Below are 13,124 nucleotides of genomic sequence, written 5' to 3'. Positions count from 1 at the left end.
CACAGACGAGGTATACAAGTAGATCTTACATCCAATGTATTTATGCGGCGCATTTTTCTGAGGCTCTAGAACGACTACATCCCCATTAACACGCGTTATTTGCATTTTGAAACCAGATTTTGTGGCCAGATGAGTAAATATTCATACCCCCGAAATTCTACGCAGTTTCGAAGAAAAAATTCTTTACGAAATCGGTAGATGTACAAATTTTTCGGCAAAATATGGTTCGTCGTTACTAGTGTCGCCGTCGATGCGCTCAATTATGCCAAATCTTGCCTGGTTTGGAATGCCGTAATGCCTTTAAAATAATATGAATGAATGAATACGTATGTACGCACAGCACAAATTTTGACATTTAAAAAGTTCGATGGAAACAGAAGCCGGTACATCAAAAGAACAGGATGGAAATTCTGCAAACTCTAATATACTTGATACGCTTGAACAAAAGTAAATCCTTCTTCCTTTTATTAAAAGACACATTAAAAGTTACATTTATATACATACTATGAGTCAAATAAAATATTACCTTATTATGTAATGAAAAATAAAGCATAACCAATATTTACATACGTTACTTGAAATTTCAGAATTATTGCATTAGCACAGGTTAGACCTAAAGGTATATCTGATAAAGATTTAATGGTTGAGATGCCAGATTTACAGCCCGCTCAGAGAGCTCAAATTATTAATAAACTATTGACTCAGGGACACTTTGATTTATTCAAACAAGGTGGTTCCCTTTTGTATCGCTTAAAAGACCCTTCAAAAGCAAAAATAGCTAAAGGTGCAGATAACGAAGAAAAAATTGTATATACAATTATTGAAGAAGCTGGGAATAAAGGAATATGGATTCGCGACATAAGATTTAAATCCAATCTAATGCCGACGCAATTAAATAAGATTTTAAAGAGCTTAGAAACTAAAAAGTTCATTAAAGCTGTAAAGTCTGTGGCAGCAAGTAAAAAAAAAGTGTACATGCTGTATAATTTAGAACCAGACACTTCTGTAACTGGCGGTGCATGGTATCAAGATCAAGATTTTGAAGCAGAATTTGTTGATGTTCTTAATCAGCAGTGTTACAGATTCTTGGAAAAGAAACGCGAGCAAATGAATTCTTGTAAGGGTGGACCGATTGCAGCTAGAAATGTTACGTTTGCTTCATCCAAAGAAGTATGGAAGTTTATTTCTGATCTAGGAATAAGCAAGGTTCAAATAATACTATAGTATTTTTTTAAATTTTACATACGATTGTCAAAAATGAATGATTATTTACAGGTAAAGTTATCAGTTGAAGATTTGGAAATGATATTAGACACTTTAGTTTACGATGGGAAAGTAGAACGTACTCTTTCAGGAGATGGAAGTAATTTGTATAGGGCTGTAGAACCTTTATTAAATTCACCTGGATTGATTAAATCTGCTTGTGGTGTTTGCCCTGTAAGATTTTATAAATTTTCTATTCGTTTAAATGCAAATTCGATCAATTTACTGAGTATTTAACGATATAAAAATATTTTAACGCAGGTGAGAAAAAATTGCTGCGAAGTTGGCGATGTTACACCCACAAAATGTCAATATATATCGGAATGGTTGGAATAATGTTTTTTAATAAAATATATTTCTAAATAAAAAAATGTTTAGAACGTATATAATAATTTGCCATCGTTTTAGTAAACTGAATCGTTTCATCGTATTTTAGATATGTAAAGATCGAAACATAATTTTCTTAAAAATACGATCAGTTTCGTTCAAGGAAGCGTGAACGCCGTTCCCGCCAAATTTAACAATATAATGTAAATCTCGACCGGATACCGATTACCAACTTCACAAAAGTACTTTGCATTTATTTTAGATTTATATCTTTAGATTATGACGTCGTATTGAGAATGTCATAAAAAGATATAAGAACAAAGAAGGAAGAAACATTTAATGGGTAAAAAATTCTCAATACATCGGTATAACAAAATTTATTATACAATTGTCTTTGTTTCCCGCGTTTCAAATCACGTTTCCAATAAGTTGGTAGCGTTATCCTTTCTATTACTTTCCGGCACTGAAAGTTGCCAGATGTGAATGCGCGCTTCCACGAGACTGTTGAGTCGTGCATTGTCATGAGATTCGAGATGTTTTGGCAAACATTACCAAAGCCTTGCAAATGAGACACATGAATAAACAAAATTTCGAAAGAAGTAATCTACGACGATCGTAACGTAAGATTTCACGGTGCCTGTTAAAGCTTTAAGTTGACGATTACGAATTGGCGTGTATCGCATGTGCCCGCGGTGTTCCGGAAAGAGCGTAGTACTGTCTTCGACGCAGAATTGATTTCCCAAGTTGTTAGATTTGTGGACGAAAATCGCGTCCGAATATCGAAGGACACGTAAACATTGATATGCCGCTACTTCGTAAACAGCCTTTCCTGCGACTTCACGTCTCTTCAGACTTCAAAGACGACGATGAAGTTTTCCATTGCGAGGTTACCAATGAAATCTTCAAGGACTATAAGTAAGACCATGACAGTAAAGACTACTTCAAAACACGTTTCGCGGTTTCGTTAATGCGATTTATTGTATGTGAATTTTTCATTTTCTTTCGATTTCGTCTCGGTGAAATGCTTTCGTTTTTCGTAAATAGACAAGTTATTATGTTGACCAGTGTGTTTTCACTTTTTTAAACTCTGTATGAAATCTAACGAATAGATCAAGTTGCAAGTTATAGTCTACAAAATGCACGTATCGTTTATATGTGCGATCGTTATTTAAGCGCAGAATTGCTTGTATGATTATGTGTCATGCTACCAAACATAATATTAGTTTACCAAAGAAAGTTTGTTAAATTATTATTTTTATTTCTGTATATAAATTGTCCACTTATTAATAACAACTGTATTTTATCATTTTAATGTTTTCATGTATTCTATGGTTGCAGCGAGTTTTGTGAAAGAATTATTTTATGCAATTCGTTGATATGGTCATGCAGTATTACTGGCAGAACTAATATGACGTACGAAGAAGCTTTACAATGCGAAGAAAATGCAAAAAAGAGCCTGAAGGAATTTCCTATGGAGGTACAATGTTTAAAATTGTTACATATCGTTATCTTGTATATTAATTATTTTATACTTTATGTTATAGTTACGTATTCCTATATTGTATCTTGCTAGTAAAACAAACAGATCATCTTTCAATGAAATGATAGAAGATGTATATCAATTTGCAAGAGATCGATATTTTATTGGAGAAATGGTAGAAGCAAGTTTTACAGAGGATTCTTGGTGCGATTGTCATGTTCTTCAAGTTATCGCACCCACGGATCAACAAATTAAATCATACGCTAAAGAGAATAGGTATAAATATATTCGATTTACAAATTTGTATATTGTATATTTATTATTTGTATAATTTTTTTACACGCTTATGTGCTTTAGAAGTCCACAAGAGCAACAGTATCATCCGCCAGCAAAATTGTTTCGTTATGAAGTAGAACAATTAGACTGTGGAGATTCTGATGTTAGCCAACTTATGATAGTAGAAGCAGCACAAGTGAGAAGAAGAAAACAACATTATAGCAGAGAACGTAATAAAATATTTTTGCGTCAATTATGCGGGCAAAACGAAAGCGGTATATGGATTGTTAAAGTTAGTAATTGTTTCAATGTAAATAATTTTTAGAAATATATAAAATATATTAACAAAGAATTTCTTATGTCCCTCTAGGATAGTGTTTTACAAAAATATGGAATTAGCAAAGTGCGTTTTGATACTATATTCGCTGGTTTTCCTCCAGATTTCACATCACGTTCTAGAAAACTTGTTAAACACAAACAAGAGACAATAGAAAAATTTCTTACATCAGATATATCAAAACAAAAAGCACTGGAAAAACCTGATCCTCTAAAAAAGGTAAATCAAACTGGGGTGGACATAAAGAAATTTCGAAAACCAAGGTAAATAATGTTACGTCAAGGATGATGGTTTTTAACAGTATATTAATGTTATAATGTTTCTGAACAGAGCGAATGGAAAGTTTAAAGAAGACCTTAAAGCGAAAGCACTCGAAGAAAAAGCAAAACGAAAAGAAGAAAGAGTCCTAAAAAGCGAACGTAAAAAGGAAGAAAAACAGAAGTCGGCTGCTTTAGCTGCTTATGTCAGACAATGGAATAAACCGAGGGAGGATCTCGAATGCGAAGACCTTTCCCCTATTCCACAACCTGTTCCGGTTAAGAGTAGCATACCTAATGAAAAATTTGGCGACAGTGTTATGATTTTAGAATTTCTAGAATTTTTTAACGAGGAGTTAGATGTCAGTGCATATTTTCCAAACGGTTTTACTTTAGACTTGTTGGAAAAGGCGTTGTTGATGAAAGAAACATCTGGACCTTGGAGCGATCTCTTGCAGTTAATACTGTCTAATATTTTCATACATCAAGCAGACGAAGAAGATGAAATTCAAGCATCTGATTTAATAAATGATATTAGTATGTACGAGGGAGCATCATCAATGACAAAAGCTGTTAAACTTGCGACAATGGCTTCTACTTGGTGCCAAATGTATCAAGGCTGTAAATTATCCGAACTACCGATGGATCATTTAACGGTTAGTGAGATTTTAAGACAACATTTGTTAAGTTCTGGAGGACGAATAGGGGAAGCCGCCTCCAAATGGAGATATTCTCAAAGGGGTAAGCATTCAGAAATATTTCATAAATCGAAACATTACTGATTGCCGTACTTTATTCCGTTTTCTTTAGGTGGATATACGAATCACGATGATCCTGCGCTTCTGATGAGGATAAACGAGGCATACATTTTAAGATTGTTAGGGCATCGTAATGTTCATGAGTTTGATATAGACGAAAAATTAAAAGTTGTTACGTGTCTGATAAATCAGTTGCTTACCTTCGCTTCGATACGGGACGTGATTGAAGAGAAGCATGAAAAAGTTCATCAGGCCAAAAAAGAGCTGAGGTTTTACATACTAGCCGAGCAAAGAAAAGAGAAAGAAGAAAAAGAGAAAATGAGAGATCGCGAAAAAGATAAAGAGAGCAAAATACCAAAGAAAATTACGCGTGGCAACTGCGAAGAGGAAAAACGAAAAGAGGAATATGAAAATAAAATAAAAGAACTTCAACAGGCATCCAAGGATGATAAAATGATGCTCTATTTAGGTTCCGATAGAGCTCATCGTAGGTACTGGCGTTTTTTATCAATACCAGGTATTTTTACATTTTTTATATTATGTAGACTCGGGGAAACAAATTTATATATTATTATGTATGTATTGTTTGTACATAGGAATATTCGTAGAAAACGATGAATGGTGGCCAGGTACTTGCCTTCCAGAAGGTACACCTTATCAACCAGAATTACAAGATAGCGAGTCTATGTACGCATATTTAAGAAATAAATTCGAAGATGAATTCAGCGATAAAGAAAATAGTTTTAAAAAAGCAAAGAAGTCTCCCAAGAAGGTGACATTTGCCGATAAAAATGGGTTGAAGTCGCCGAGGAAAGATTTACCGCGAAAAGAATTTAAGAAAGATCACTCCGACGTTAAGAAAAATTTAATGGCTTGCACAGGAGATAGAGAATGCCCGGTTCATTGTAAAAGATCAGAACCGAAATGGAGTTTCTATGGGAATCAGGAAGACATAGAAGCTTTGATAAATGGTTTGAGCAAACGAGGCATTAGAGAGGGAGAACTCAGAAATAATATTACACAAGAGATGACGAGTTTGGTATCTGTAATCGAAGAATGTCCTAGGCATAAACTTAATCCTGAAATTGTAAGTATGTTTCAATGTATTTAAAACTTTTTCACAATTATAGTGGTTGAATAAATAGCGTCAGTGAATCTTGGATACAGTTTTCAGGACCTATTAAAGGACAGGCTGGTAAAGCTGCGAAAAAAAATAAATATGAAAATGCAAACCTAAATTATTCTTCGGAATTATCTGTCAACGACGTTTTAGAACTAACTCTGAGGGATTATATCCTAGATTTTGAAGATAAAATAAAAGTAGCTTGTTTGGGAGGACTGAAAGTCGTTAGTCGTGAAGCATGGAGAAGTGCAATCGATAACGGGCGCTACGATAAACAGTGTGATAAATTAGCGTTTGGTACAAATGAAGTTGAAGTAGATATTGCTTCTAATTTAACATTGGACAAAGTTAAGAACGAAGCTAAGCATAGCAGGCCAGGTACTCCGGATTCAGAAATTGGTAGTATTAATATGAAGACTTACAAAGATTCAGGCAAATACTTAGGCCCGTCGCAAGAGAACGAAGCACCCGTAGATCCTAACCAGCAAGCGTCTATTAAACAAATGGCCTGCGCTATTTTACAATTATCGCACGCCATAGATCAGAAGTACTTCCGAAGACCGTTGGGTCACGACGAGAAGGATAAAAAATGGTCCGGCGAGGAAACTAGAGAGAGATGGGAACAGTCGCTTATGGCATCTATCAGTTGGTCTCAGTTATTTTTGCATTTAAGTACTTTAGAAAATAGTATCGCATGGAATAAAAGTGCGCTCAATGCTCAGTGCCGTATCTGTAGACGGCGACGAGATGCCGAGAAAATGCTACTCTGCGATGGATGCAACAAAGGCCACCATTTATATTGTTTAAAACCAAAACTTACTGTAATTGTGTTTTTTTTTTTTTTTTTCGATCAAATACGTAATTTCTGTTATTATTCAATAAATGACAATTACTCGTTTCTTCGCAGACTGTACCGGAAGGGGATTGGTATTGTAAAACGTGCAAGCCATCGATGAAGTCGAAAGAGAAAATTAAAAAACGAAAGAAATTTGAGGAATTGGAGGATGAAGTAATATTGACCAAAGAAACTCGACACAATCGGGCTAAGCGTATTCTCGAGAGCGAAGAAGAAGAGGACCAAGAGGACAATGAACTGGAGGAAGAGAGCGACGGGAATATGTAAGCAATCATTTTAGGTAATTTTTGCTCGTCGATGCAAGACATTTTCTAATAATTGTTACATTTTAGGAACAGTGAAATAGATATATGCAATGTCTGTAGAAGTGGCGGGAAATTGATCAGTTGCGACGCATGTTCAAACTTTTATCACATGGAGTGTATAGAACCTCCCATAATAAGAGCTCCCCGCGGAAGGTGGTCCTGTACAGACTGCAAAGATAAAAAAGATAAGAGGTCCGGTACAAAATATGGTAAGGCATTAGAATTATACTATAAATGTTTTACAAATACACAGTGGCAGCAGAAAGCACAGTAATAAATCTCGATAGTATTAAAGTATTTTATTAACACGTTAATATTACAATGAACAGAATCTCTATATTAAATATTAATATAATAAAGCGGTTTCTTAGCTTTGATTGTGTTGTTAGTGAGGGGGCGTGAAAGGGAAAGGGACAAGGAGAGACTGTGCGCTGCAGCAGCACGCTCTCGCATCCATGGCTTTGCCAAGAGCCTCCTCACTACAGAATCTACAGACTGGGACGGTCTGTATTGTAATACTTATTCTATTTTATATACAACACACACATTTTATTGGAAATAAAATAACAATTTCAAATGAAAATGTAATAACAATAACGGGTCTTGCTTGATATAATCGTGCGTTAACAATTAGCAAAATTAAATTCAACTTTCTTACCAGATAAGTAAGGTTTCGTTGCATGTATCTGCAGTAAGGCCCCGTGTTTCGTTATTAAAGAGAAAACTTTTGCGAAATTAATTTTCCAGTGTTTTCTATATTTCTGCCTTATTATTTAAAAATTGTTATGTCCAGTATCTGTTACGAATATATCTTACCTTGTTTTATATAAACGTTTTAGCAATGCTTTACATATGTTATTGAATAAATATATTTAACATTAATATTACATGTATGTATAAATTTGAATACATAGACAGTAGCAATTCAGAAGATGCGGAACCAAGGCAGACGAGGAGAGCGACTAAAAGAGCTGCTGAAATAGAACAGGATAAGGAACCGATTAAGGGAAGTATGTCGAGACTGCCGGAATTACTTGCGGATATCAGGCAACATAGGGATTCGTGGCCGTTTCTATCACCAGTCACGAGAGACGAAGTTCCAGATTATCATGATATTATTTCCAATCCTATGGATTTCGGAACAATCAAGTATAAACTTAACAACGGGGAATACGAAACACTGGAGGACTTCTTCAATGATTGTCAGTTAGTATTTAATAATTGTCAGACTTATAACGAAGAACATAGTTCAGTGTACAAGTAAGTGTAACGTGTATAAATATTTTCATATATGGGTTCGGATGCCAGAGATCATGAGATCAATAAACAATATTTATTAAGGTGTTGTGTTCATATTGTGATAGTTTACATAAACAAACATTTAATAGCAAAGTAAAACCAGAATTATTACAAATATTTAATTTTCTTTTTAGAAAGAATTCAACGTTACAAGTACAATATACGAATAGACAAGTGAATTTTAATTTTTACGCCCTTTTAAACGTTCTAAAATTTGAATAAAAAATAAAATTGTTACAATAGGAACAATTGCTCTAATAATTTAAATGCGATCAAAATCTTTGGCTTCTGAACGCTCGATACAATATTGATTTAAAGAGTTAAACTATGTTATTTTAAAAATAGTTACGTGTACAGAGCAGGTATGAGGTTATTCAAGTACTTTGAAAAACGATGTAAAGAGTTACGGTTGAGCTACGACGAGGAATTCCTACAACCGCCAGACGCAAAAAAGACAAAATTTGAAGAGAACGGTCTTATCGATAACGAGGACGAAGACACAGAAGATATTCAAAAGACAAGATAGAAACGAAATACACGCCTCAACACGTTATACATATTGCATATTAATTTCTGTTTCCCGATATGTAAATTGAGTGTACCTTGAAAATGCATATGGGTTACTACACTGATGTTAAACAGTGTATAAATTCATACTTCTACAAAAGGTGTTGTGTAAATTCTGTTACTGAAACGCTTCATTTGTTAAGAACTAGACGATGCTATATATAATTTACTAAACTAATCCATAGAGTCGCTCGATAAAGTGCTGCAAGTATAACGTACATTCGGAATGTCACTTTTAACACCTATCGAAAGTCTTGATTAGTGTTTCCTTAGACTTGCTGAAATAAAAAAAAAAAAAAAAAAAAAACATGCACAGTATTATTCGTAGAATTTTATGCATGATGTAATTTGCTCTCGCATATTTTTAAGAGTCCTTAATATAGAGCGTTTTACAAACAAGCAAACAGCAAGCGCGTGAGCGATGATATTAATTTCATTCGCTCGAGCCAGTATAAGAGGGTAGTTTTCTGAGTTAGCGTTATTATTATATAAAAAAAAAACAATTTGTTATCAAACAAATATTTTTACATTATAATTATTTATTATTTTAGCACTACATGTACGATTATCATTTTAAGTATTTTTTCACTATACAAAACATCTCAAAGGCCTTCAAAGCTTCTTCACTTATGCAAACTCCACATTTATTCATTATCTGCCTTTCGAACTATGTATAAATCATGCGAAATGCGATAACGTGATGATACGACTGACAAGTTTAAAAAATTTAGTACTCGCGTAATAAACACGGAGAAATTTTTTTTCGTTGCGAATTTAAGAAATATTCTGTTCGATATTTAAATCGATATACAAGTACAGTCACTACACGCTTGTATTTATATAAAGAAAATAAATTTGATCAAGGTACAAATACATTACTATATAATCGCACGATCTAATGAAAATTAAAGATTTTATTATTTAATCATGTTTATTTTAAGTTCTGCTAAATTGTTAACACATTACCAGTACTTATATTTCTTCGTGAAAATCAGCCTAGCTTAACGAAATTGAAGATCCTAGGGTGGCCCTACACAAAATCTACGGTACAAATTATAATTATTCGCTATATTGTACAGCAGTTGTAGGAACAGTTCTTTGTAATCATGTACGTTTTATACAATTAATTTGGTAATAAACTTTTGGAATAGACTTTTAATTAAATTTTGTTCATAACATAACGTTCGACAAAAATGATCAGAGATAAAGACATTTCAATTTGCAAGAATCGCATATATTCTTTTCATAGATGTATTCTTACATACTATACTAAATTATTTCCCAGCATAACTTAATGATGATGACCAGGTTCTTCTAAAAATTGTTTACGATGTATTTCGTCCCATTTTTTAACATTCTCTGGACTGTAACCTGAAATATAAGGAAAAAATTAATTATGTTCGTAAGCAATGAGACGGTCTCGAATGATGAAAAAAAAAGTTGTCGAACTTACTGAGCTTTTGGATTTTATAAAACAAAGGGGCAGTCACTACAATGGATATAAGCCAAAATTTGAACACCCAACTGCTTTTATGGGTGAGATAATATTTATATGGAAATTGAGCTATCTTTGCGCTTAATGTATACGGATATTTCATAGGTGTTCCTGGATTTTCTGCAGACATGGCTGAAAATAATTTGACAATCAATTTTGTTAGTAAAAATATCTTACAGAAATTTAATTGAAAGTCTTAATTATATGCATACAGAAAATGGTACGAAGTTTTTAGGCTTCTGGAATAACCATTAAACCATGCAATACCATAAATTAGTTTTTACACGTACTTTTACATCATACAAATCATGATTTGAAATTTTACGACATATTCCTCATAAAGGAGTAAAACTTTTCCCTTGTACAGATTACTTTTTTATCCCTATATATTATTTAATTACGATACATCGAAGAAAGCTACGATACATATATAAAATTTCTAGACATAAAATATTTACACATAACAAGTATCTCTCCCATAATATTAAGTATTATTACATTCGAACGAATAGACTTAACGAATGGTATACATTTCTATATTATTTTTGTTACCTTTCTTCAAATTTGTATTAGATAATTGGGTTAACCAACGAGACATACTACAAACGAACTCCACACAATAACAAAGTGAAACTGATGTATGAAATTATACCTGTTTCTTTTGTAAAAATAAGGTTTATTAATTACTGCACAAGATCCAACGAGCTCTACACCCGACAGCCACCGAATAAGATTATATAATAACGTCCTACTGCAATATCTCGAAAAATATCGAACTGTGTTTTGCCCAACGTACAATGGCGTATTCTATTGGTTCAAAGTTGGACAAACCGAAATTTCTAAACTTTGAATACACTTGAAATTTCATAGATAGAAATAGTAAAAGGAATTTCTTTTTCTTTCAATAGGTAAAATATAATCAGTGAGGCTTGTACGTGTATTTCGGAAAGTGGACAAAGGCAAACTGACACATGCCATCTTTCTCGATTCTTTGAAGCTGCCCGAAGTAATGTCAGAAGACGATAGCACATAGGACTAGAAGATTGGACCTTTGGCGTTAATTCTGAAGCATTTGTAAGTGATCTAAATTACTCAGTACTCTTGTATTGTATTGTTGCATTAACAAATAACTTAAAATTAGTTTTAATAACTGTGTGGGTTATTAAACCTACTCCAACAGTTATTTTTACGATAAATAATGCGCCGATTTGTGAAGGACTACAGTACTACACCGTCATCTGCTAAAGGGACGCCATCTAGCGTTGAAAAGACGAACTATTCGACGACAAACTTGGGCGTTTTAACACCAGGGGGCCTGAGGTCGAAAATAATCATGTACCACCGATGGGTCATAATTTCTTTAACTTACGCACATGTCCCGATCGGGATTACTAACTGTAAGAGTAGCAGAAGATGCAGTTATGAATACTAGTCAAAATGTAATTGTCTGGGATCCTTTCTCGTTGAGAAGGCCATCTAACACAATTATTTATAGCGTTTCACTGTCCACCGATAGATAACTAATTAATTTTAGCGACAGTAACAAGTTCGAAACAACAATTATCTAGAAAATAATAACTTTAAACGTGTGAAACTTGTTAGTTAAGCTTGTAAATCAATTCTACGCCTTCGGTCGAATTAATTATTAATTCTAACCGAACAATCTAAACGAAACATTGCCTTCCATTGTTGTCCCAGGTGCAAAAGTACCTAGGTAGAGCATGTTGGTGAATTTCTTCTCGCACGGCACGAATCCGTGTGACCAAATATGCTTTTAAGAAGCAGGAAACATTCTACGTGATCATTTATCTATCCACGAAGGCTGCAATTAATGTTTCGATGCATCGATGGGTTCATGGGGGTTACATTGTCCACTTATCATGTAGAGTTACGGTGCAAAATTAGCTGGTCTCTCGAGGCCATTGTCCCCCACCATAGGCGCCAATCCTTTCTTCAAGCTTTCTCCCGTCATATCCGGTCCGTTCCTCGTCTCATGTATCGTTGCAGTAAACGAGTCACGTTGTACCAAAGTAATCAGTTAACACGTTAAACGCGAAGCAAACTTTGTTCGACTTTAAAATCCAATAAAACACATATCCTTTGACATTACACGAATCGTAAACTATCACTTGGTCCAATTTGGTCCTTGTCGCCTAAACGGAAAGCTCAGTGTTGGTACCAAAGGATCGACATAGCGTTTAACCCGTTAACAATATACTTAGAAGCTATCGGAATAACGTAAAGGGTGGATCGTAAAGAAAGTCCAGTCGTATAGGTGTATGTCGTTTATTTATTTAATCGATCTGATCGCAGTATAGTTTCTTCATTCATTATACTTCGTCTTCCATAAGTTAATTACAAGTATTTCATCGTCATCTATAATCTAAGAGGGTATAGGGTAAAGTTTTATAGGTATTTCACAGTATTGACTCTATTACATACGCTAATCAGATGGCTAATGTGTTTCGTATCTACAAATATATCTCGTATTTGTTCTCATTCAATATACATATACATATACACGCATACATACAGAGACCGTATGTGTGCATATCTATACACATACATATATTCGTTTCGTAACACATACCCCATCCTACCCTATCCCATCCCCCTCCCCCTCCCCCCCACCCCCACCCGCCGATCCGTCACCTCACGTCCTTTCCGTTCGTTACTCTACGTACGTTTAATGTTAACTTCCGGTTCCTTATGGGAATATCGATAAATCGTCGTTTTTTTCCATACGCATATGTTTTATTTATTTATTTATTTATTTTTTTT

The 13,124-nt window shown here is 34.2% G+C and overlaps 3 protein-coding genes across 8 annotated transcripts; 2 read left to right on the top strand and 1 right to left on the bottom strand.

Annotated features, from left to right (window-relative positions):
- The first annotated feature begins 87 nt into the window (after positions 1-87).
- LOC122398746 (probable DNA-directed RNA polymerase III subunit RPC6) lies at positions 88-1,599 on the top strand. Of its 2 annotated transcripts, XM_043398902.1 has the most exons (4): positions 88-447; positions 588-1,206; positions 1,276-1,437; positions 1,525-1,599. In XM_043398902.1, exons 1-4 carry the CDS (start codon positions 368-370, stop codon positions 1,597-1,599), a joined length of 936 nt encoding a protein of 311 aa, XP_043254837.1. In that variant the 5' UTR covers positions 88-367. The 2 variants fall into 2 exon arrangements, with proteins under 2 accessions (XP_043254837.1, XP_043254838.1); XM_043398903.1 differs by having other exon boundaries at positions 588-1,170; positions 1,276-1,556.
- Positions 1,600-2,082: 483 nt separating this feature from the next.
- Positions 2,083-9,604, top strand: LOC122398831 (bromodomain adjacent to zinc finger domain protein 1A). Of its 4 annotated transcripts, none has more exons than XM_043399056.1 (14): positions 2,083-2,505; positions 2,929-3,067; positions 3,135-3,346; positions 3,428-3,638; positions 3,717-3,946; positions 4,014-4,681; positions 4,751-5,215; positions 5,295-5,785; positions 5,866-6,642; positions 6,729-6,940; positions 7,010-7,191; positions 7,372-7,485; positions 7,897-8,242; positions 8,639-9,604. In XM_043399056.1, exons 1-14 carry the CDS (start codon positions 2,393-2,395, stop codon positions 8,805-8,807), a joined length of 4,329 nt encoding a protein of 1,442 aa, XP_043254991.1. In that variant the 5' UTR covers positions 2,083-2,392; the 3' UTR covers positions 8,808-9,604. The 4 variants fall into 4 exon arrangements, with proteins under 4 accessions (XP_043254991.1, XP_043254990.1, XP_043254993.1 ...); XM_043399055.1 differs by having other exon boundaries at positions 8,627-9,604; XM_043399058.1 differs by having other exon boundaries at positions 8,644-8,807.
- A 140-nt stretch (positions 9,605-9,744) lies between these two features.
- Positions 9,745-11,300, bottom strand: LOC122398832. Of its 2 annotated transcripts, none has more exons than XM_043399059.1 (3): positions 10,896-11,300; positions 10,302-10,475; positions 9,745-10,219 (listed from the first exon to the last, which is right to left on the bottom strand). In XM_043399059.1, exons 1-3 carry the CDS (start codon positions 10,939-10,941, stop codon positions 10,140-10,142), a joined length of 300 nt encoding a protein of 99 aa, XP_043254994.1. In that variant the 5' UTR covers positions 10,942-11,300; the 3' UTR covers positions 9,745-10,139. The 2 variants fall into 2 exon arrangements, with proteins under 2 accessions (XP_043254994.1, XP_043254995.1); XM_043399060.1 differs by having other exon boundaries at positions 10,996-11,292.
- Between the last annotated feature and the right edge of the window lie 1,824 nt (positions 11,301-13,124).

This window comes from Colletes gigas, unplaced genomic scaffold (assembly GCF_013123115.1).
Source record: "Colletes gigas isolate AHSC1104 unplaced genomic scaffold, ASM1312311v1 Colletes_gigas_Sc00012, whole genome shotgun sequence".
NCBI classification, from domain to species: domain Eukaryota; kingdom Metazoa; phylum Arthropoda; class Insecta; order Hymenoptera; family Colletidae; genus Colletes; species Colletes gigas.
Note: the sequence above shows the minus strand (reverse complement) of the source record. Positions and strands in the feature narration are given on the sequence as shown.